This window comes from Lolium perenne, chromosome 4, assembly GCF_019359855.2.
Source record: "Lolium perenne isolate Kyuss_39 chromosome 4, Kyuss_2.0, whole genome shotgun sequence".
NCBI lineage: Eukaryota > Viridiplantae > Streptophyta > Magnoliopsida > Poales > Poaceae > Lolium > Lolium perenne.
This window is the reverse complement of record NC_067247.2, coordinates 336,881,140-336,906,169: the sequence shown is the minus strand read 5'-3', so window position 1 is coordinate 336,906,169 and position 25,030 is coordinate 336,881,140. Positions and strand designations below refer to the sequence as shown.

The 25,030-nt window shown below is 45.3% G+C and overlaps 2 protein-coding genes and 1 non-coding gene across 3 annotated transcripts; all 3 read right to left on the bottom strand.

Annotated features, from left to right (window-relative positions):
- Positions 1-1,977: 1,977 nt before the first annotated feature.
- On the bottom strand, positions 1,978-2,116 carry LOC127297761 (small nucleolar RNA Z247). Its single transcript, XR_007849450.1, has one exon. It is a non-coding gene; the product is annotated as a small nucleolar RNA Z247 (small nucleolar RNA).
- A 4,665-nt stretch (positions 2,117-6,781) lies between these two features.
- LOC127347908 (putative cysteine proteinase inhibitor 7) lies at positions 6,782-7,129 on the bottom strand. Its single transcript, XM_051374045.1, has one exon. It carries the CDS (start codon positions 7,127-7,129, stop codon positions 6,782-6,784), a length of 348 nt encoding a protein of 115 aa, XP_051230005.1.
- Positions 7,130-9,480: 2,351 nt separating this feature from the next.
- Positions 9,481-15,346, bottom strand: LOC127296563 (probable beta-D-xylosidase 7). The gene is made up of 4 exons (XM_051326681.2): positions 14,863-15,346; positions 11,631-12,082; positions 11,445-11,542; positions 9,481-11,158 (listed from the first exon to the last, which is right to left on the bottom strand). Exons 1-4 carry the CDS (start codon positions 15,265-15,267, stop codon positions 9,804-9,806), a joined length of 2,310 nt encoding a protein of 769 aa, XP_051182641.1. The 5' UTR covers positions 15,268-15,346; the 3' UTR covers positions 9,481-9,803.
- Positions 15,347-25,030: the final 9,684 nt, after the last annotated feature.

The window sequence follows — 25,030 nt, the reverse complement described above, 5'->3', positions numbered from 1 at the left end:
GCCCAGCAGGGGCAGGCGACGAAGGCGCGGAGGACGCGTCTGCATGGGAGACCTCGGGAGTCTCCCCATGCCCATGCACGTCGATCGGATGAGCGGGCGTTGGTGACGAGGCTGGCACGACAACCTGCACAGGGAACACATCATCTGGAACAACATGGTCAGTAGACAAATAGGACAGGTCATAATTTCTCACATGGGCACTCATAGCCGGTTCGGTGGAAGGAAAAGTGATGATGGACTCGGCTAGGGTGGAGATATCAACGGTGACACCGGGGGTCGCATAAGGGAACACGGACTCGTCGAACACGACGTCACGAGAAATGTAAATGCGCCCGGTGGACCTATCCAGGCACTTGTACCCCTTATGCATAGGACTATATCCCAGAAAAACACACATTTTGGAACGAAAAGAGAGCTTGTGGGAATTGTATTTGCGAAGACTGGGCCAACAAGCACATCCAAAAATACGTAAGAAGGAATATTCGGGGTTTATTTTGAGGAGGCGCTGCACAGGAGTGTCGTTGTTAAGCACAGAGGTAGGCATGCGATTGATAAGATAACACGCCGTTAAGAATGCTTCATCCCAGTACCGTAGAGGGACGGAGGCGTGAGCGAGCAGGGCAAGGCCCGTCTCTACGAGGTGGCGGTGCTTACGTTCCGCAACACCATTTTGTTGGGACGTATGAGGGCAGGACACACGGTGGGAGATGCCCGTGCGCTGAAAATACCGATGGAGCTTGTGATACTCGCCCCCCCAGTCGGACTGAACTGCCTTGATTTTGGTGCTCAAAAGGCGTTCGACGTGTGCCTGGAAGGTGTAGAAGACCTGCTCAACATCAGACTTGTGTTTGAGAAGATAAATCCAGCAAAACCGAGAGTAGTCATCAATAAAACTAACATAGTACTTAAAACCTCCGGAGGAGGCAATAGCAGGACCCCAAACATCAGAGTGGATCAACTCAAGAGGCATAGTGGACACACGATGAGATGCAGTATAAGATAATTGGTGACTCTTTGCACGCTGGCAAGCATCACAAACCAACACAATATTGTCTGACGACGAACAAGATAAATTATTGTTCCTAACAAGAGTTTGCACTATTTTATTTGTGGGATGACCTAAACGCTGATGCCATTGCGCGGATGTGGTCTTGGTGCTGGAGAGGGCATGGCGAAACAATGATGACGAGGCTCGACTAAAAGGAACTGGATAGAGACCGCCTTTGCTTCTACCGAGAAGAAGAAGTTTCCTCGTGGCCTTGTCCTTGACACAGAAAAAATCACGGTGAAATTCCACAAAGACATAATTATCGGAAACGAGACGATATACAGAAAGAAGATCTTTGTGGATATTTGGAACATGCAGGATATTTTTCAAGCGGAGGGAGGAACCGGCTAAAGTTGAATGACCAATGTGAGAAATTGACAAACCTGCACCATTGGCTACTTGCACGTGATCCTTCCCGCCGTATCGTTCAGCCATGTGGAGGCGCTCGAGATGACTCGTCAGGTGGTCCGTCGCCCCCGTGTCCATGTGCCAATGGGAGTCATTGGAGCTGGTGGACGCCGAGTTGCCTGAGCGCTGGCGTGGGGGCACAAACTCAGGGTTGAAGCGGTTGCGGCAGTCGCTCGCCTCATGCCCCCAGTAGTTGCACAACTGGCACTGTGGCCGCTGCTTCTTGCGGCTGTTTCGGCCGTTGCCGCCGCCGTTGTACTGACGGCGATCGCCGCCACCGTCGTTAGAGCGGCCGTTGCCGCCGCCCCCACCGTAGTTGCCACCCCCACCGTAGTTGTTGCTGCCGCCGTTGTTCTGGCGACGATCACCACCAGCGCCTTGACCGGTGCCGGGGCGCCCAGAGTTGTTGTCGTAGGGGCGGTGCTGCGATGGCTGACCGGCGGCGGGGAAAGGGCCAGGCCGGGATACTGCGTTTGCAGAGGAGGACCAGTCATCGGTCTGGGTCTGACCCGCACACAGGGACTCAAAACTGAGCACGTGCGAGTAGAAGTCCGCGAGGGAGTCAGCGCGGTTGTCGCGGATCATGGAGGCCGCAAGGGGGTTGAAGTCGGAGCCCAACCCTGTGATCATGTAGTCAATGATCTCATCGTCCTTGAGTGGTGATCCGGCGGCGGCCATGGTGTCTGCCAGAACCTTGACCTTGTTCATGTACTCGCCGGCGGTCATGTCGTTCTTCCGCAGAGATTGGATCTGCCGACGGATGTGCCGAATATTGGCACGATTCTGGGCACCAAACATGGCGTGGACTGCTTCCCACACCGCGGCAGCCGTAGTCCTGCCGATCATCTGGCAGGCGATGTCTTCGTCCATGGACGAGAGGAGTAGCCCTAGAACACGCTGGTCCTGTGTCCACCATGTGGCGTAGGCGGGGTTTGCCACGGTGATTGCAGCATCACCAGTGCCTTCGACGATGGTCTTCGCCGGCGCGGCCGTAGTTCCATCAAGATAGCCGTGAAGTCCCGCCCCGGAGAGATTCGGGAGCGAGAGAGTGCGCCACAGCATGAAGTTGCTCCGATTGAGACGCACCGCCGGTGGTGGGACGGAGGTGGTGACGGCGGCGGTGGTGGTGGCACTGGGCGGTGCGAGGAGAGGGCCGAGGGCCTTGGAGGTTTGAGCGGAGGAGCTCATGGCGGCGGCGGCGGCGGGAGCGAGAGGGCCGAGATCGGCTCGACTCTGATACCAAGTTTGAGAATAGGTTTAGGGTTTCGTGGTGTGTCTCCACCACGTGATCAGCTTTATTTATATAGACATCAACATGTTACAATACATGTATAAATACATCTATACAGACCGTATTTAACACGCAACACTTTGCTGAACCTGAGCCCGTCGTTGTACACCTTGGTGTGCTCCGCCACCGCCCACTCGCTGAGGTCCTGGACGTGCGGATCGGTGACGTTCCTGATCGGTTGCCATTTTCCGTCAAGCGCTGCGCTGGGCATGGCAGCGGCGTCAAGGACGGTTGCACCGGCGATGACGAGAAAGAGGAGGAAGCTCATCCTCGTGGTTGCTACGTACTTGCTAGGCGCCCCTGCTGAATCCTGCCTTCAAATCGATGGAGTTTGGAAAATCTCAGTTGGTGCAAGGAGAAGGGTCATTTCATTTGAAGTCATTATTATTCTCAAAAAAAAAAAAAATTTGAAGTCATTATTTGCATCCATATCTTTACTATTGTATTGGAGTTGGGGATGGTGTGCACTTTGACATCAAACATTAGGAAAATCCCAACCTTTGATCACGTCAAAAACACTTCGCTCAAACATTGGGCCGACCGTTCGATGGATCTTTCAGAACATCCTTTCCTTGCTCGGTAGCTGACCCATAAAATCAAATCATTTCTTTCCTATATTTCATTGACGAGACACCATCAAATCAGCACTTACCTTCTTATCATCATACTATATATTTTCTTTCTCTTCCCGCATGATTCGATAGGGTCCCCACAGACTTTCCATACAAAAATGGAGAGCCCCATGTTGCGAGCTAGGAAGCCATGCAGTGCCCCACATTCAATCTAATTCCTTTTTGGCACTAAACTAAACACGCATGCACATGGTGGCTTCATGCCATAGCCCTTAATCGCGCAGCCGCAAAATTTGGCCACAGCGAATCATCACGCTGCTATGATCGTAAAGGAGACGCTAGAATCACGGTGCCCTCCTTTGAGACCTTCGCCGAGGGCCAAGGAGCTCGTCTCAGATCGCTGGAGGGAGGCCGGCGCCACGTATATCCACGTGGTACATGACCTAATCGAAGGACATGTCCGCTGGCCTGTGGCCGCCATGACCTGCTTCGATCTCATCTTCAACCGCGTGTCTGGTATCCTATTTCAAGGCGGGTGATAATTGATCTGCATCTCTGAACGACATCCCATCGACGTCGCGTGATGCCCATCTGAGGTTGGATTCCCGATCGACTGGTAAGCAATATATATGGTCTGCTCTTATGTAGGATTCAACTATTACACGCATGATGTTGTGATGTGCTAATTGGATCGGTTGATGCAGATCAAGGTTGTCCGGCCTGATGTGAGGTCGTGACTCGTGAGTTCAAGATGAGCCACTTCACGTCTCCGGTCCAAAGAAAATCAGATCAATTATTAAAGGATCAATCAATGTGCAACAATTTTCTAGGGAAAAAGGTCTATTTTATACGCTGGTGGTTTGCAGACAGGTCTCCTAGCTTGCATGGGATTCCGTGCAGGCTGCATCGAGCTCGTGGGCGCCACCCACTTCGCTAGGCCGACCCTTCCTTGCCTCGCACTCCACAAGTGCCGACAGCCGGTAAATAATCTTCGTCGAGCCCATTGACGCCACACTCGAACCATCTGCGTCAACCTTGCTGGCGCCGCCCCTCCCCTGCCTCGTGTTCCATCGGCACCAGCCCTTGCGTTGGACGATAGGAGCCACGAGGTGCAAGATCTAGAAGTAGCTCTTGATGCAGCAGAAGAGACTTGTGTCCTCTGCTGCCAGTCGGCGTGTCGAGGGCCAGGTTCATGTCTAGCATCAACACGGCCCAGCGTCGGCTGCCGCTATGTGTGCGTGACAGCTCGAGTGAGTCAAGCATCAACGACTTTGACATGGGTATGCATTGATGCAGGATATGGGACTTCATCGGTTCAGTTCATTATGTCTATTTGCTCTTGTCTAGCAAACAGTTAACAAAGATATATTACTTTTGTTCAAGTATCAGCCCCTGTAACTAGGATTATTGGGTTGGTTCAAATATCATGATATTAATTTTTTCTTGTTTTTTATGTTAGAAAAGGATCATGATTTAATTACCATAGGACTGTATATAGATTAATAGTTTTTTGCTCACTTGAATCGTTCTTTATTTCTATGTTCATCAGTTTAGATATATATATGATCTTCCGTTCACTCTTTGGTTTGCAAGTCATATGCGCTCTTTTATATATGAATACGACAATATAGATAATTTCAACTATGTACAACATGCCTTTGTTCAGGTATTTTACTTGAAGTTTTTTTTATCATAACTTCATTTGTAAGGAGTTTGTGAGGCCGGAGTCCCATGGAATGTCTCTAGTATCTTGTTTGTTTCCCAATGAATGAATTAGATTCAAATTATTTATATTTCAAATCCAAATATAATGCTTGAGGATATTCTGGTTTGACCGCTTGTAGAAATGCGTAAATGGTCAATCATGTCCGTGAGCTCATTGTGTTTTTCACATGGTGTACAACCCATTGGTTGGACTTCATATGGTTTCAATTTCGTGCTGTCCACTTCGAGTTTTGAAGTCTTATGAATCAAAGAGGCATGTCTTCTAGATATCAATATACTTTCTTTATCGAAAGAAGTGAATCAGAGAGGTTCTAATTTGTGTGATATGTTATGAACAACTTGACGTGCGAGTACAAGTAAACACCAAATTGCTCGGTAGAATATACGATTGGAGCGGCGACGATGCCCCGGCAATATTTTGATAAGAGCCAAGTCTTAATTGTGTAGCCCGATTTCAGGAATTGACCAAAAGCAAGATGGGGGAGAGGGAGAACACGAAGAATGACATTATTGAATTACATTTCGATGAAAATAGGATCTTATTTTTTATATTACAAGGCTATCTTTGCTATACACATTTATGTCCGTGCGTCTTATATCTACATCTACAACAATAAAATTTAAGAAACCGTGGCAACGCACGGGCATTCAACTAGTATCTACTAATAACTACGGAGTACATGGTTAAAGTTAATGGACGAAATTTAATTGGTAGATATTTGGTACATATCCTTATCTGCATGATTTTAGTACCAATTTATCATTAGGGTACGGTGTGAAACGTTATTTCCACGGCTTCCTGAAGGCGAGAATAACTTAGTATTACTCCTCGGATCCATATTATGTGTCATAGATTTAGTACAAAGTTATACAACAAATAAACAAATGAAAGCTAATACTAAATATATACTACCATCTTTTTTTTACGAAAAAATTACCCATCTATTAATAATCATCAACAACAATAAAAAAATGCTAAAAATAATAACATATACAAATAGGTCATTGTACCTCCTAGCGATGACTACAAACAACAGTCCTATGGGGCAAGGTTGCGGTACTGCTTAGTTTTGAGTGACATTCTGGTGCTGTGTGGTCTGTTAGTTCGTTGACTTGGCTGGTTCGTCTTCAAGCTATGCGAAGCTCGTCCTGCTTACTACGTCGGGGCGGCGGTTCTGGATTTGGCATGAAGTTCGAGGTATGCGGAAAGTCAACTGGGTGGTGATGGCTATGTGACGGCTGGGTTATGCAGCGTTATGGCTCGTGTGCGGCTTGGTTGTAAAGCGGTGTAAGTCGGGGCGGCAGCCTCGCAGCTAGATGTGTCAGTTTGTGGCTTTTAGTGGTTGAGTTGTGTTGTGTGGACGATGGGCCTCATTGCTTGCGTATTTTTTCAGCCCGGCTTCCCTTATAAACGGTTAATATATAGTTTATATAGTTTTTGGCTTTGTTTTCTCTTATATACTAGGTCACTCTCTTCTATCTACTGAGGCGGCGGATATCGACCACCTTCACCTCAAAAACATGAAACTTCCCAATTTTACCCGCAAAAAGGACTTCACAATTTTGAAATTCAAGTATTCCATATAGACCATGGACTTAACTGAAATTCAAATAGGCTTACATATTCTTACCCATCGCCATCGGTACACGCTTATTACATCCAAATCCATTTCAACTTGAACTATTATCCCACTCCAGGTTGAATTATTATCCCGCCGTCATCTGGTCGCCGGCCGCTTACTTAGCAGGGCTAAAGGAGATGAGGGTGCGTGTGTAGCTCCTGACCTCCTCGATTAAAATCGCTTCATATCTTCCCTGCTCGCCGCCGCTGTTCAGCGCTTCGATGATGAGGTGATATTTCACGCCGGCGTCAGACTGCTCCTCGCCGCTCACCACCTTGCTGAACTTGATCCCGTCATGCACCTGCTTAACGTGCTCCGCCACCGCCCACGCGCCGAGCTCCTGGACGTGTGGCTCGTTCATGGGATCCCCGATCGGGTACCATGAAAGTTGGGCGGATGTGGCAATTGGGTAAGCCACGGCAAAGGCGGCAGCCATGACGACGAGGAGGCCGAAGATTTTCATGCTCCTGGTTATGTTGTGACGCGGCTTTGGGTCGAAGGATGCGGGTTGTGGCTTTGGTTTGAGATCGCTCAAGGTGCTCACTATGGTGATGGCGAAATACGACTCATATATGAGCATCTATAAATAGATGTTCCATTGCAGGCATATAATAATTCGATGCTTATCCGCCGTCGTAGCTTATCCGCCGCCGTATGACATTTAGTAGTACCAATCAACTAGATAAGACTAGCCACAATGGTAGTATCATAAGTAGTATCATGCATGTTATGTTGGCAAAAATCTGATGTGGCGCACCATTAATAAGGTGAGAGACGAGTGTGGTATCATAATATGATACCGTATCATAGCACGTAAAACTAGAAAATTTAATGGCAAATACATCATGTACACAAATTTGCATTGAGATTTTACAAAACATTAAATATGATGATACTATGTTATTATCTTATGATACTATGTATTGTGGAGGTAGTATCATACACTAGTATCATGTACATGATACTAGTGTATGATACTTCCCATTGTGACTAGTCTTACCGTAAAAAAAAATCAACTAGATATTCACACTTTCAAGCAGAAAATAATTGGATGCTTATCTGCCATATATACGCGATTTACTAGTACCAATTAACTAGATATTCACACTTTCAAGCTGAAAATAAATGGATGCTTATCTGCCATATGCGCGCCATTAGTAGTACTAATTAACTAGATATTCACATTTGCAAGCAGAAAATAATTCGATGCGTATCCACCATATGCGCGCCATTTAGTGGTACCAATTAACTAGGTGCATATTTATACTCAGTTGCGTATCCACCATATGCGTATCCTTGAAATAAATAGTTGTCCATATGAGCATTGAACCCGATAATTTTGGTAAATTTTTTTTTAGTTATGGGAGCATAGCTCCAATCTCTGCATTAATATATGCACATAGCCATATCTTTTGTTAAAAGAGATCCAAAATATATAATTATTACAATCATGTGAATGTTAAGGCTGTGGCAAGAATCAGCCAAACAAGTATGAAAAGTAGATAAAAACTATCCATCTTCAATTCTTCTAATGTGCCGCCATCCAGTAGCTTGAAAATATCAGTCTCATGCGATCGTCAAAAGTTGATTGCATCCGATAGCCATAGTATCCCGTTGGTCCTTCGGGAGAAGGTATGCCTAAAGATGTATCCAATGCGCCGCACGAAGAATAACCTGCAAAAAAGTGGTCCCCTTCTGTTTATTAAACACAATATCATTTCTGCTTGTCCATATAGACCAACAAATCGTAGAAATACCAATACGAATATGTTCTTTATCCTTCTTATTAACCTTACTCAACCAATTACCAAACATATTAGTAATATTGGATGGAGGGGGAATGTTATAAGCAAAAAATACCATTCGCCAAATTAATTTTGCAAACGGACAAGAAAGAAACAAATGATCAATCGTGTCATTATTATCACAGAAACAACAATTTTGACAACCTGTCCACTTGCTCTTCATCAAATTATCCTTAGTAAGCAATACCTTATTATTGAGAAACCACATAAAAATCTTTATCTTAAGGGAGATTTTGATCTTCCAAAGATATTTTCGCAGAAATCTAGTATGATCGTTCTTAAGGTCAAGGTACATAGATTTAACCGAAAACAAACCCGAGTCCTTAACTTCCAGACAAACTTGTCAGATTCGTGGGACAATTGCACCGACATTAAACGCTCACATAAGTGTAACCACAAATTTCACTTATGTTCATTAAGGGATCTTCTAAAACTAATATTAATAGGAGATTGACCCAAAACCGTAGATACCAACATATTTTTCCGTTGGATAATATTATAAAGAGACGGATATTGTTGAGCTAACGAAACATCGCCAAGCCAAACATCTTACCAAAACCTAACCATCGACCCATTCCCAATTTTAAATGCGCCCCTCTCGAAGAAATCAATTTTTTCACGCATTAATCCCTTCTAAAAAGGAGAATCCGTGGGTTTCTCCTCACCTTGAGCCAAAGTCTTTTTTTAATATATTATGCAGCAACTGCTGCCATACTCCTTCTTCGGAAAGTAATTTGAAAATCCATTTGCTTAGCAAACACATATTTTTTAATTCAAAAACTTCAATACCTAAACCCCTTGATCCTTTGGTGTACAAATTATATTCCATCGAGATAATCTATATTTCTTTTTATGTTCATCAGATTGCCAGAAAAAGCGAGATCGATACAAATCAAGTCTCTTCCTCACTCCTTTAGGAATCTCAAGAAAAGATAGCATAAACATGGGTAGCCTAGTAAGAACGGAGTTGATAAACGGAGTTGGTCTACAAATTTTGGTCAATTTTACATGTACAATCACCAACTCCGTTGTAATATACTCAAGCATAGGTATGTACATGGGGAAGAGCTCATACATATACAACCTTGTATTTTTTTTTTTTTTTTGTATTACTATGAGATTTTGACTTTCGTCAAATTCCTATACATAATCTGGGGTGTTATAAAACATGCACGTCTCAGTTTTAATTCTGAGGCAACTGAACTATATAATTAACTTAATCGGTCGACATTTGAAATGTGCAGCTAGCAATAAATAATCGTTCCTGCATGCGATGTGTCATTCTGTCCACCGCGCGCCTTGTGAACAGAAGGACGAAATCAATCCTGATATTTAGGGGTCGAACCTGATCTCGTACTCGTCCTTGCCAACCCTGAGGAAATGCGAGCCTGCACCGAGCACCTTCGTGCCGTCCTCAGTCGCCCAGCTGAAGTGCTCGCACGGGCTGACGTCAAACCTCAGCCTGGCCTTCTCGCCGGCCTTGAGATGCTGGGCTCGGAACCCGACCAGCTGGCTCACCGGGCGCCCGCTGGTCGCGTTTGGCCACCGGAGGAACATGAGCACCGAGTGCTTCCCGTCCAGGGGGCCGTGGTTCTGCACCTCGACCACCGCCGGGAACTTGAGCTGCTCGCACCCGTCGGCCCCGATCTCCTCCACGACGTAGCTCGCGCCGCCGTCGGCAGCTGGCGTGGCGGTCAGGCCGGCGAGCAGGTTCGTGTTACCTGTTGTTGAAGGGACAACTAGTTGGCGGGAGAATTTGGAGTAGCTGAGGCCGTCGCCGAACTTGTAGACGGTGTTGCCCTTGTAGAAGCGGTAGCTCCGGCCGGGGTATCCGGTGGCTGGGTCGGCGCGCATCCGCATGTCCGTCATGGGCACCCTGGTGAAATCCTCCGGGTACCACGTCATGGGCAGCCTGCCGCTGGGATTGTGCTCCCCGAAGAGGACCTTGGCGATGGCGAGCCCGCCAGCCTGACCAGGGTACCCCGCCCACAGAATGGCGCCGATCTTTGGGTTCGATTTGGCGAACGTTACGTCGACCGGACCGCCGGTGAGGAGCACCAGGATCACCGGCCGTTTCGCCGCGCTGGCGACCGCGGTGATAAGGTTCTGCTGCTGGCCAGGCAGCAAAAGGCTCGTCCTGTCGAGCCCTTCCTGCTCCTGCCTCTGGCTGAGACCCATGAACATGATCACGTAGTCCGACGAGGCCGCTAGCCCCGCCGCCTGGCCGGTCGCGGCGAAGCCGCACGCCGCCGAGTCGCACCCGGCCAGGAACGCGACGTTCTTGACGTACCCCTGGATTCCCTGCAGCGGCGTGGTGTACTCGCACGGCGGGCCGAAGTAGTTGCCGTAGAGCGCGGCGGGGTCGTTTGCGTTATGGCCGATGACGGCGGCGGAACCGACCGCCGGTCGGCTAAGCGGGAGGATGCCTGCGTCGTTCTTGAGGAGGACGATGCCGTCCTGCGCCGCCTCGAGGGAGAGCGCCTTGTGCGCGGGCGAGCACACGTCGCCGGCGCCGAGGCCCCCGTAGAGCGAGCTGCCCCGCGGGTCGCCGTCGAAGTGGCCTAGTCGCATCCTGACGGTGAAGAGGTTCCGGAGGGCCCTGTCCACGTCATGCTCCGACATCTTCCCCTGCTGGATCGCCGCCATGCCGTGCACCTGCGTGTAGTTCCCGCAGTTCAAATCCAGACCTGAAAACAAGTTGTAACTTCCGTATCAGTTCTTTTTCTTACAGTATGTTGAGTACCAATTATCACGTCTTGCAATTCTGTGAGAGTGGCATTTGTTCCAAATCATTTGGTATATGTGCCAATTCATTTTGGATGAATGATACCTAGCAACAGATCTTAAAGTGTGGAACAAAGTGGATTAGACGACACAGATATGTACGAGATGTTCCATGCCCGGAACAAACACATTTTGCGCAATTCCGCATAAGTAAAAGGAGACAAGAGAGCCGTGGGCAATATTACTCACCGGCCGCAAGGGCAGCCGCAACCGTGTCCTCTGGTGTCGGCCTATAGCCCTGCGAATCATGCATAAGTGCCACTGCATCACAATCCGAAGAAACATACCTGCACATGGGATGCAAAAAAAATCAAATGAGACTTCCGAGAACTCAAAATAACCCCTTTTCGACCCTGTAGATGTACATGGATATACCCATTTAATCCCCAGGCTCCTTTGAACGTTTTCGTGAGGAGGTCGGAGCTGGCGCAGGCTGGAACGCCGTTGACGGTGGTGTAGGCACACATGACGCAGCTCGCCTTCCCTTCCTCGACGCAACTTCTGAATGGTGGGTTAAAGGTGTCTGCCAAATCCTGCGCCGTTACCCATGCCTTGTAGTCGTACCGTATGGCCCCGTTCCAGGCCTCTAGGTCATACGCCGTGGCGTGCTTGCAGCAGGCCGAGGTCTGCAATGTCGTTGGCGACGGACCCTGTAGCCCCCTGACGAAGGCAACACCATACTTGCTCGCCGTCGTGGGGTCCTCCCCGGGGGTCTCCTGGCCGCGGCCCCACCGTGGGTCACGGAAGATGTTCACGTTGGGGGACCAGATGGTCAGTCCCTCCGCTTGCCCGATGTTGTACAGCGCCCTGGCCTCCGTCCCGATCGCCTGCATCATCATATCCATTAGTGATCCTCCTTGAAATAGGCTTTCGTCCCGCTTTAGAAATAAAGTTAAACGGGTAAGCCAATGGAAAGTGATGCGGAATCCCTCTTACAAAGAAAAACAAGAATATTTCACAGTGTGACGGATATAAGCCTCCGTTAGTGATCACGGATGAACATTTCTTCACATGGCAGACAATTTAGACTCTAGATTGAGGCGATCACACGACTACCAGCTGATCGATCGATAGATAGGACCGATGCTTCCGGTGCACGCGCGGTTGGTGCATGCCCAGCTAAGTGAACCACTTTTGCAGTACAAAAGGTAGTGTACCTAACCCGTTAATGTGAGCTGTGCTGTTTTCTTTAATTGATCATCGTGATCGATCATGGCGGCCACACAGTGACAAGTGACAAAGACAGGCACGTGTGGCAGGAATGAACGGATGAACTATGCGTGTGATCACTCGGTTAGTAGCTAGGACAATGATTGTGTCCAAAATGCCAATTGCTCTATCTCGCTTTTTCCATTTCTGGTATAGTGGTAATACACTAGCATATCCAGGAGAAAGCTCTTACATACAAAATTAGAAGAGGTCCTCTAAAAGCTACCAACATGACTGAGGAACCTTCCAAGGTTTATCATCTCTAGATCTAGATTGTGTCCGCAATTTGCAAAAATAAAATAAGGCATAGGCGCATGTTCTTATTCCCTACTTGCTAGTGCTTTTCTTTTTTGAGAATGACTACTTGCTATTTTTGTTGCTGTATGTAGTTTTCTTTCCTGAAACTCAAACGTAACCTTATCGTTCACTTTTTTCTTTCAATAATTCTCATAATATTTCATATTACTAGCGAAGACAATGAGCGTGTCGAAAATGCCAATTGCTCTATCTTACTTTTTCCATTTTTAGTATAGTCGTAATACACTAGCATATCCAGGAGAAAGCTCTTACATATAAAATTAGAAGAGGCCCTCTAAAAGTTATCAACATGGCTGATGAAGCTTTTATGGTGTCTAACTACATTGTGTCTACAAGATGCATGGACTTGCTAATTTTGTTTCTATATCAAGTTGGACCGCCATCTAGTTTTTTTTTTTTCTGAAACACAAGCATATATACCATACGGAAAACCTTTCAAAACATCATACTCTCTCCATTTCATAAAAAATGTTTAAGATTTATCTAAATTTAGATGTATCTAGACACTAAATAGTATCTAAATACATTTAAGTTTTAACAAACTTTTGACATACTATATGGGACGAAGGGAGTAGTATATTCTCAGGTAAACAACAACCATGCGTTTTCGTGTAGAATATCCGTTAGACAGTGACAGATACAGTTAAACATCCTAAACAACGAGCAAATTTAAGACATGATCGATCAAACAACCGGGATCTAACCGGGCGTCCTTGCAGATTAAGTAGTAGCATTAACACTACTGATTAATATTGGAGCTGGACGGACCAGGGACGGCCCCTACCATGACGAATGCGCCGTCTGTACAAGAAATGGTGGGTACAGGAATCAACATAGGTTGTTGGATAGGCACAAAGGCTAGATGGGCATACAGATCTGCATCTTCTCACCCATTCATTTTCCTATCGATCGGTAGCGATCTCGACGAATAAGATGGTTGTACATCTGCTGTTCACTGACCTTTTCCTGTACTGCAATCATGTTTCGTCTGTACTTTCAGTTTAACTGCAATTAAGTTGTGCATTTCTGTCCTGAAGTAGCTAGTAGGAGTAGAATGGTTTGATTGACCCTTACGTAAACTTTTAACCGACAATATCATCATGAATAACGTTTGGTTCAGTTTAGTTGGCTTGAATAGTTAGTGCGGTGAATTCCCCTAAAAAACAGGTAGGCGGTGAATTATATATGGAAAGCATTAGATTTTCTGATTTATTTATTTTCCTAAGATAGGTGCTTTTTAAAGATGAGCCTAACAAACTTTAATCGGGGTAGTAGCTACTATGGTTGATTGAACTTTACATAAACCTTTATCCAGTTATATCATCATGTACAACGATTAGTTACATTATGTCAGCTTCATCATTTAGCATTTTTTATGTGGGTTACGTTGTATTCTAATTAGACTAGCATTAAGGGTCTCTTTGGTTTGAATGATTTTTATATAAACAATATTACAGGGGTAGTTTGATTTGTAGTACTCAATTTTGTTGGAAGTTTCCATGAGGTCGTTTCGAAGGGAAAAAAATTCTTTTCTATTCATGTGTTCTCGGGTCTAGTAAGTCATAATTTTACAAAATAGTGGACATTAGACATGGAGAGAGATTGTAAAGGACCAAGTTGCGAATTGACCTCGAGGCTTTAGTGAGCCGCATACTTTAAAAAAAATTACATTTTTTTTCTGCAAATATGTATAAATGTCTTCTACAAGTGCAAAATATCATAAAAGAATGCTTTCATTTGTAAACTTGTGGCTTTAAAAGGAAAAAAAATAGATATAGATGGTCCATGTATACGTATTTTTTGTGTATATAAGTTTACTCAAATTTGTACATATATACTGCACATATATGTGTGCATGCATATTTTTTAAAGATTTTTTTAAAGATTTCAGATACTTTTTAGATTTATTTATTTTTAAACGAGCTCCACTTCCCTTTTTTCGCCACAAGAGTCAGACAGGACGGAGGAGAGCACATTGTCCTCCGAGGTACTGTGGCTGACTGGCACCACCACTGCCACCTGAACTGGTAACTATGCTTTCGAGAATTCTGGTGCCAGTTAGCCGAGCCGATGTACATACCTGCCCGATCCGGTACCATAGCTTCTCGTCGAAGGAGGCGGCGGTGAGCAGCACCTGCGGGAAGCTGGTGATGGCGCGGACGGCGCCGTCGAAGTGCATGCCGTGGCCCCAGAAGGCGAGCCCGTGCAGCCCCTCCGACCACCACTTGTACGGCGGGACGCCGAGCCGCGGCACGCCCGGCGCCTCGTCGCCCAGCTGCGACACCTTCTCCGCTAGCGATAGCCGCGCCACCAGGTCCGCCGCCCGCTGCTCGACCGGCAGCCGCCGGTCGCAGAACGCGTAGCCTTGCGTCGCCCCGGGAGCGCACGAGAACGGCGGGTTGCCGGCAACCGCAATCCGCGGCAATGCCAGGATCGCTACCATGAGCAGCACCATGCCGGCGGCGTGGTAAGAGAAGGCACCCATGAAGAGTTTGAGTAGGGTGAACAGGAGAGGACGGGGATGTTGATGGCGATTCCTTCCTCCTTATATAGGCGTTCCTGGGTAGCGATCCGATCACTGTGTCTGGTTGAAACCTGAAAGTTGGCTTTAACTTGTTTCCGGCATTTGCTTGAAAGCGAGCTGGGCTCCATCCAGACGAGATGTATATAGAGGCAAAATCCAGTGTCGGCATGGACCCGGATACAGCTGTGTAGCAAATTACGTCAATGCCATTATATTTTTCATCGTGCTTATTAGGGTCAGATTATCTGATTATGCATCCCGTCACTGTCTACCTCCTTATGGTAGGATTGGAGGTATCTTCTACTCCGTACGTAGTTAACACCGCAACAATGCATTTATGCATGTTAAAAAGATTGACATGGCCGATATTTTTGCTAAGTTTCATGCGTGGTCTATTGGGTTTGAGTGGGTCCTAGTGACAGTATGCGGGGTGACCAGGATGGTTTTGTTGTAGTAGTTGGTTTGTATTTGTGACTCAAAAGTACTCCCTATGTTGGACGCTTCCTCTCTCCCACCACTGTAGCGAGAGGGGCGTTTTTCTGAAACCTCCCCGTCAACCCACCTTGCTCGCCGGCGATTCACGGTTTCCTCCGCCTCCGGCGGCCGCTCCGGCGGCGGGAGGTTGGGGAAACCGTGGATCCAGGCTTGTACATAGCGTAGGGCTTGGTAGGATCCCGGCCGGCGGCGCCATGGAGGCGGAGGCGGCGTTGGTGCGGGTTTTGGTGTCGGCTGGCTTCCCCTTCCGTGGCGGCGCTCCCTGGAGCTTCTCCGTGTGGTGGCCGACTTCCCCGAGCTCGCCAGTCTACGGATCTGGTGCGCTTGTAGTGCCCCAGCCGGATCCAGCGTGGTGGAGGATCCGGAGCTTGAAGATGAAGGTGAAGATGGTGATGGTGTTCATCGCGACGACGACGGCGCTCCAGCGAGTAGGATCTACGGATCCGGCGATCGGCGACTTCCCGGCTGCCACGGGGCTGGCTCCATTCCAAGGCCTGAGGCGGAGCAGCGGCAGCGGCGCGCCACCGACGGCTCCTGTTCGTCGCCGGAGTTGGGATCTAGAAGGGCTTCCTTGTAATTTTATGTTTGTTCTAGGTCTTTCTGTAAGAACGTTGGGCTAATATTATCTTCACTTTCCGCAAAAAAAAAAAAAAAAGGAAAATAACAATAATAACTTTGATGTTAGATGGCATTTCATTTTTAGCGGGTCATTGAAATTCTAGACCTAAGAGAATTAGTTCTCTAACGAAGATAATGTACTTGGGCCAATAGTATAACTAATCTGACTTATGAAAAGCTAGATCACATTATATCTAGCATCAATTAAGAACAAAAAAACATAGTTTAATTAGCAATGGTGCGAGCTCTTCAGCGGGTGACGTTAGATCACACTCGATCCGTTGTTTACTGACTCTAGTAACCCTGCTCATCTTAGCAACATATCCAACTTTTCGCTTGAGCTTTCGTGGTTACTCGATGAAGGCGTCTACGCAATTGTGGTTGTTGAATCGGCTTCGGTGATAGTGTTGCAACCCCTATACAAAATTGCAGAATAAGATCTGTTATCTATGGAAATTTCTTAGGGGGTCGGCTTGTAACTTGAGTGGCACTTACAAAAGGGAAAAAGGAGAGGCTTCTCAGAGTTATTCACGAGCTCGGAGTAGAGCCCTCTTAGTGCAGTTGAACGGGCTGCCAAGAAAGATGCTAATGAGCATGTGGCTGGGCTCGTGAGAGATGAAGAGACTAATTAAGTGTCGGTGTGATAAGGTTTAGCATGTGTAGGATGTGGAGTAATACCAGATATTTTTGTGTAGTAGCTAATGGGATGAATCATCAAAAGAAGAGGACGTTTTAGTTACATCAGGAGTGGAACCATCCTATGCAATAGTTAAAAATCCTACATTTCCAATTACTATAAGAAGTTATATGGGGCACCTGCCCAAAACTATTTTTCTATGGTAGAAGAGGGTACTTATGATCAATATATTTCGACGTAGTCTCAAGGGTGGAATGACATTCTTGTTGCCAACTTCACGAAAAAGGACGTAAGAGAGTCGATCTCTCAACTGGAGCACAACAAGGCTCCATGACAGGACGATTTCCGTTGAGTTCAATCAAAAATTTTGGGATGTTATAAAGAAGGTTGGAACCAATTGTATCATGGAGATATTCCATAATGTGACTCATCAGACACAAACGACATCCATGCCAAGACGTCACATCCTAGAGAGGGTGGTTGTCTTACATCAAAGTGTCCATGAACTCTTGACATGGAAGCATGATGTTGTAAATTTCTTGGCCATTCCTATATTTAGCACACCCTGCATATGAAAGGATTTGCGCGAGTGCCGTATGATGGATTTCACAATTTGTGCAGGGAGAAGTGTTGGCATGAAAGTGAATGATTACGTCAATCATCATTTTCAAACACAAAAGTGGTAGAAACACGGTAATCATATTTATCCAATTCCCTTTTTTGTAAAATTTTAGGGATTAAAAATCAACTTCTACAAGAGTGGGATATACTATCTGGGGAGGGCTAAAGAGGAGGACCAATACAATTTTTTTTGGTTGTGACTCTAGTTCTTTCAATTTTCAATATATTTGTATCCATACTCATTACCAGCAACTCCGAATTAAGGAGTAGAAGGGTTGGAACGCTAGTTTGGATAGAGGTTAAGGTGGGATGGAGGAAAGATTCTCTCCTATGGGAATTTTCTTGTGCTTATAAATGTTTTCTCGCTAGTTTGTTGATTTTATGTTATATTTCGTAGAAATTCCTAAAGGGGTACGAAAAATACTGAGTTATGACATTTATAGATTTTTCTCACAAAGGGATGAACGTAGCCGAAGATATCGACTAATTACGTGGAACGATATTAGTTGGCAAAGACATCAAGGAGCCTGGGAGTAGATGTATTCATAGTGTAAGTTGCTAAACGAGAAAGGTGAACGCCATGAATTACTTGGTAAAACATACATTTACTCCAAAACATTGCCACAAGCAATGGAAGTAAGAAACATTGCTTCTGTGATGAGGAGAAAACAATTCAACATCTCTTTCTTTCACGTTGGTATGCTCGCCCTGTTCAGCCAATTGTTCATGTTGCTTTTAAGCTTTTAACATACTTATATAACCATCATGTTTCTGAACTGGTTGAATTGCTTACTGCGCAATTGAAGGGTCAGATCTCGGTGGGGGAGCGTACAGTATATTAGTATGTTGTATGTAACTATGCTAATTATACTGTTTTTACCACGATACAGGTTTTCCATTTTTTTTCAGGTTATCCACAATGCTACTCATTGGATCCATATGTGCTCTTTTCTCCACCGTGCGGAGGCGTATGCAGCCATTTGAAACTACAACTCTGTGTTCAGCTGATATTGATGGCGGTCTCGCAATAAGATTCGCTGCATTAATACGCCATAATATATATTTCTGGTATCCATTTATTCTACATTGTAATATTCTCTACAAAATTTCATTGTAGATGCGGTGGTGTATATAAATAGAGGCAAAGTGAGTTGTTCTGTTTCGGTGAAGCCTAAGACGAGGCCAACCTATGTGCCGAGCCTTTTGGTTGAGGGTTGGGCCAATTTCTAATTAGCTATTTAGGCCTTTCGATTCAGTTTTGGAGCCTTGCAAATTCTGAATGGAAACATGTCGAGGAGGGATTGCAAAGGCGTCTCTAGTTGGAAATACAAATTTTAATCTTTGGGTGTAAGATTGGTTATCATTAATTCAGTACTAACAAATATGGTACTGTATATGATTTTCTTCTTTTAGTTACCCAAAAGAGTTTTGAATAGATTGGATTATTTCCAATCAAATTATTTTTGGCAAGGAGATAGTGAGAAAAAATGTTGGCTTACTAAATAGAGTGTTGTCTGTCGTCCAAAAGATCAATGAGCGCTTGGTGTTCATGATCTTCAGGAGAAATGGTTGGCAATACTACACACCGAGGATGGGGCATGTCAATCCATTCTAAGGAGAAAATATCTTGCCTCTCGTGCGATATCTCAGGTTTATTGCACGTGCGATATCTCAGGTTTATTGAAATTGGGGGATTCACACTTATGGGATATCTTATGGCGATGAAAAAGCATTTCTTTCGATATTATTCTTTCTCTATTAAGAATGGAACTGAGATAAGATAGTGGGAGGATAAAAGGTAAGGAAATATCACGCTCCGGGAACAATATCCAACTCTAAATAATATTGTGGATCACAAAGGTGATACCCTTGCTAAGGTGATGGAATCATCCCCACCAATTGTGAGGTTCGAAGAGATCTTGTTAGGCCCCAACTTGCATCTTGAAATGAATTGCTACCGAGATTTTCTTTTGTCCATTTGACGCAAGGGGCGGAAGAGTTCTGCTGGAACCTAAACGAGAATGGTAAATTCTCGGTGGATTCCATGTATAGGGCGATAATCCAACCTCTCGGGTTGGTACTAAATAATAAGATTATTTGGAAGATGAATATACCACTAAAGACTAAAGTGTTCGCATGGTATCTCCGTCGAGGTTTTATTCTCACTAAAGACAACATTGCAAAGCGCAATTGACAGGGAAGTAAAAAAGTATGCCTTTTGTTACCAGGATGAGATAATAAAATACTTATTCTTTCAATGCCAGTTTGCAACATCTATATGGTCAATCTTAATTTCAAATAGGTTCTACCTTATACCCGCCACGTAGCGTTGCCAATATTTTGGGCAATTGACTTAATGGGGTGGATCATAGATTCAAAATACTTATTATGGTGAGAGCGATTGCCGTTATTTGGTCTCTTTAACTATGTAAAAATGACAAGGTTTTTAATGATAATTTTTTTCTCGTATGCAGGTTATCTGCCGGTGCACCACTTTGGTCCGTTCATGGTCATCTCTTCAGCGCATAGAGAATCACAACCTCTTTATGAAGGTGTTTACGTGGTTAGAGGATACGGCGAGAGACTTTATTACCTAACATGGGTGGCAGCATAATCTCAGAATTCAACATCCACCGCTCTAGGATAGGATACAGTTTTATGTTGATTTCATATATATCGAGCCTTTACATTTATTTTTGTATTTGTACTTGGATGTTGATCGGCTGTGTGCATCCTAATTATACATTTGTTGGGTGTATTACTTAATACTTTTAAGTAATAAAGCTTTTATCTAAAAATAATCAAGAGATGTGTCTGTGTGTGTGGGTGTCAACCGTGTTTACCTGCAGCTCCACCAATATTCCTGAACATGATACTGCATCAGGACTATCAGTACAAGTAAAAGCACCTGACCGACACCCATAATAAGGAACAATGAGGACGTGCGGTCGACATGGACCTTGCGTAAGCGCCGACCTTTCCCATATATATGCATGCCCGGTGAAACTAATTGGTGAAAAGCACGGATTCGTTCAATGCAATGTCGTCGGTGCAGGTTTCTTTCAATGCCATGAGGCGCCGCGGCCTAGCTACCCACTTCCTTTCCATGCGAGCAGAGACCACGACAACATGTGAAGCGGCACGCACACGTTCATAGTGCCAATCCTTCTTGCCTTGCTGGTAGCCTCTTATTCATTAAATCTGGTCTATCTAACTACCTCTGACCAGAAAAGAAATGGCATCCATTTTGATCGATCGGTAGCATGTAGACAAGACAAGAGATGACATCAAATTTTGATCGGTAGCATGCAAACAAGAAAAGAGACGCCATACTATTTTGATCGGTGGTATGCAAACAAGAACGAGATGGTATCAATTACATCGATTTCCGAAGGGAAGATAAGACTTAGATCGTGAACCACGTTTGTGTAGATAGGGGCTACACGTATATTGAGATATATAATGAGGTCACGCCACGTTTCTTGCTTTCCAGTTGGCAAACGTGTCTACGTAGGATGAGATATCTTTGTGCACGTATACTTTATTTTATTTTCCGCATTTCGAAAACAAAAATCTATTGTATGTTATAAATATACAATTTTGATTTTGATTAAATGTACGACTGTGTTTCTTTTGAAGATTAAATCATTCTTTCGAAGATTAGAATGCATTTTGTCTCAATAAAAACTATCAAACTATATATATGTGTATATACACCTCGACAATATTCTACTATTTCACAATATATAGGTATGTGGGTAACCTGGATGTAGATTATCATACCAATAAAGTAGGATATGTTATGGGTGATATGATGATGAGCAACATGAGGTAAATGTTGTTTAATTCCTTTTTAAAAAGAAATTTGGTTATTGCATGCATGAATGTCATGTTTGTATATAGTGAAGTTGATTGGCATTCACAGGCTCCCATTTTGGAATACCCATGCATGTAAGTGCAATAGTGCAAAATGATACATAGTATGGTTAGGGATCTTAGATTGTTGTATGGTTAGTGGGTGTTGTGCCACTTGATTTGATGCCTACTTTTGAATATATATTTATTAATAGTTATGAAAATTAGTAATTGAATATATTTTAATTACCATCCCCATGTAAGATGTTCAAAAAAGGAAGGAACTGATTTAAAAGGCATATGGTTAGATTTCTTTTGAACTAGGAAAGGACGTCCCGAAGGACCCAGATTTTGCATTAAACAGACGGTGGTAGGTACATTTTCACAAAAAGGACCTGTAAGAAAAAGAAAATTACAACCAGGTCCAAAAATCTAACAAAAAACATCATCTAAGCGGACGCGCAAACGCGACCGAGACCAAGAGTATCACCGCAGGAGATCGGGGACTAAGCCACTTGGGTCAGCACCATCGCATGTTGTTGCACCGTAGTCGGAGTATATTTTCCACGAACCGAAGAAGAAGAAGCTTGTGCAGCACCCAAGCATAGTGTGGCCAATCTCATGGCCAAAGATAGGAGTCACCAATCATGGGCACTGCTTGACGAACACCGCATGAAACGCAGAATCATCATCTGAACAAGCCAGATTTCCCTCCATCTTCGAGCAGCATCGATCCACCCACACCCATCCTCGCCTCCCTGGCCACCAAAGCCGGCCAAGAGCTGTGAGAGCTGGAGATCATCAAAGTGGAGATGGCATCAACATTGTTTATTGAAGGAGGTTGTGCTGACTTCCTCCTCTTTCATCTTCCTCCATGGAAGCTTCTCGAAGAAATCCCAAGGCACTATAACGGACCAGATCCACGATGCCTTAGTGTCGGAGATGCTGGGCTGAAGATCCTTCAAATGCCCCCTACAACCAGAGTAGAGCAGCGATGAACACCAAGAGCAACGGGCGCACCCAATCCGGCAACCTACTCCCAAACGCCACAGATGTACAAGACCTAAACCTACTGCAAAAGCTGCCAAGAATGGCGCCTTACAAGAAGTGAGCCTAGCTCACTTAGTTAGGGAAGTGGATGTACAACCCAGTCACCCAGGTTCAAGTCCGTGAGACGCAGATTTAGGTTCTTATTATTAAAAAAAATCATTGTAGGAGTTTCCCCTACCGTATTCCTTTAAAAAAAAGAATGGTGCCTTGCCTCCACCATCTTTGAGTGGCAGCGCCTCTGGAGACGGCTACATGTCTGGTCCTGGGCGTTGGAAGGGACTCTCGAAGTACCGTAGCAACAGAGAGAAGGGAAAGAGTAACAATTTGTCCGTTCCGGCATATGGTTAGATAAGCTTGGCATGTAGAATAAGAATAATTTGTTCCTTGGGCAGTTAAGTAAAATGGGGAACTAACTACTTCCTTTTACACGAAATGTAGTTTGATCCATGGTGGTTTCATAAGAGTTGTCAAGGCGAGCATGGGGGAAAAAGAGGAAGATTAATTACGGTTTCATAGTACTATGCAGTCTTAGAACCCAAATGAGATTGGTTCATACATGATATACAAAAAGGGGTTTGAAGGAAGGATATACATGTTGGGACATGTACGATGAAGTGCTGGTCATATATGAAGTGCTGTACCATAAAACAATGATCTGCTGAACCGAGTTCATGATTATCAGCTAGATTTTGACGGTGTTGCCCTTATGATTGTGAGATATAAAATGATGTTGGTATTATGCCTGATGTGATCATATTCTTCACGCTGTAGAGGGGTACACTGATGATGGGGGATATAACCGGTCCATTGGCTTGTAGGAGGACTACAAGAAATCTTTGTATCATCGACGCTGGTGAAGTCTGAGAACGATGAGGTGTACATTGAGCCGCCACCTTCGTACAAGGTAAGCAAGAAAAGGGAGGGCCGAAAAGCACGAGAATGGACAAGCATCTAGTGGTGGGATCTCGAGAGAGGAGACCTGTCGGTGAAGCTCATGTAGATGGTGGTTAAGCGATCCGCTCCATAGAGAATTAGTGGAGATCGCATTAGGTAGTTTCTCAATGTGAAGAGTGAGGCGAGAGAGGTTCATGAGTGGAGTGAGAGAACAAGTGTGCAGGGTGAGAGAGGAGTGTGGAGTAAACACGCCAGTTCTCCCACGTGTATCGTCTCAGCCACCCATTACTTCCATGTGCCCACTAAGGCGTAGCTCCCTAGCACCGATCGTTCCGCGTGGTCTTTCCGAGGGGTGTTTTACGCTCCATGCAGGCATGTCCCAACCTCATATTCAAGCATCCAAATGCCCGTGTGTTGCATGTGTGTACGTGGTTGGCCTTGATGTAGACTACCAAGCATGCTCTATCATTGCATCCTTGATTACTCCTGTTTTGATTGTTTGTAATAATTTGGCTATGCCAAACTCCTATTTGCAATTTCATCACCTTGACCAAATGCATAGTATCAATTTAATGAAGCTACTTTGTACTATTCTATTAAAAAAAATCTGTTTGAAAGTTGTCTCTAACTTGTTTCTATCATTTGCTTGAAAGTGTACTGGGCTCTATTCAGGCGACATTGATAGGCAAAATCTGGTGCCGGGTGGACCACGAGAGAGCCGTATGCAAAACTCCTCGATATTCTTCCCGTTATCATGCAATTATATATTTGTATGTCCCCAACCCCCTCTCGTCCCTCCCGTCCCTAACCCACTCTCATGCCGCGACTCAGGGGGACTGCGTCAGCGCCAGGGACCTCCTTCGCCCTCCCCCATCTCCTTGCCGCCACCGGAGGTCTCCGCCGGGAAAATCCTGGGCGGGGACGGCGGGTGCCGGGCTTTCCCCACGGGCAGCAGGGCCCCTTTCCCACGGCGGTGGCGAGATCTGGTGGCCTGCGGCGGCGCGGTGCCACGGTGCGGTGACCCAGCATACCATTGCATGTTGTAGTATACAAGTCGTTGATATGATCTTTGCGAAGGGACTTCTTCACAATTTGCCATATCCCTCAGAGTGGTACAACAGAAACATTGCAGGTCATAACACTCCATACTTTATTACAAACATTGTCTTAACAAGTTGGTATTCTCACAGGTCCTATGAGAACACCCTAAGATACTACTTAAGTACGATTACAACTCATAACAAATATAAAGAGCTCAACAACTTATTTAGGTAAGTTCTACGTTGCTCGGCTCTATGATGCTAAGGTATGTCACTACTCCTCCACCTCCGTGTCATCGGATCCGTAGACTATTCCATAATCTACGCCTTCCACTCCGCCGGTAAGATCAGGTTCTTCGTAGACCAGCTCGTAGCCTCCTTCTGGTGCTCCATCGTTGATGGCCTCCACTTCCGGATCACAGTCTAGCAAGGGTGTCGAAAGAAAGTGAGTACAGAGGTACTCAGCAAGTTCTAAAAGAGTAAAAAAAATGTTTGATGCACTAGCTACGACCAT

Coding starts and splice junctions, on each gene's coding strand:
- LOC127347908 (XM_051374045.1), bottom strand. CDS start 7,129: ATGAAAATCTTCGGCCTCCTCGTCGTCATGGCTGCCGCCTTTGCCGTG.
- LOC127296563 (XM_051326681.2), bottom strand. CDS start 15,267: ATGGGTGCCTTCTCTTACCACGCCGCCGGCATGGTGCTGCTCATGGTA. Junction 12,083..14,862: donor TATGGTACCGGATCGGGCAG/GTATGTACATCG, acceptor ATGATGATGCAG/GCGATCGGGACGGAGGCCAG. Junction 11,543..11,630: donor GGAGCCTGGGGATTAAATGG/GTATATCCATGT, acceptor TCCCATGTGCAG/GTATGTTTCTTCGGATTGTG.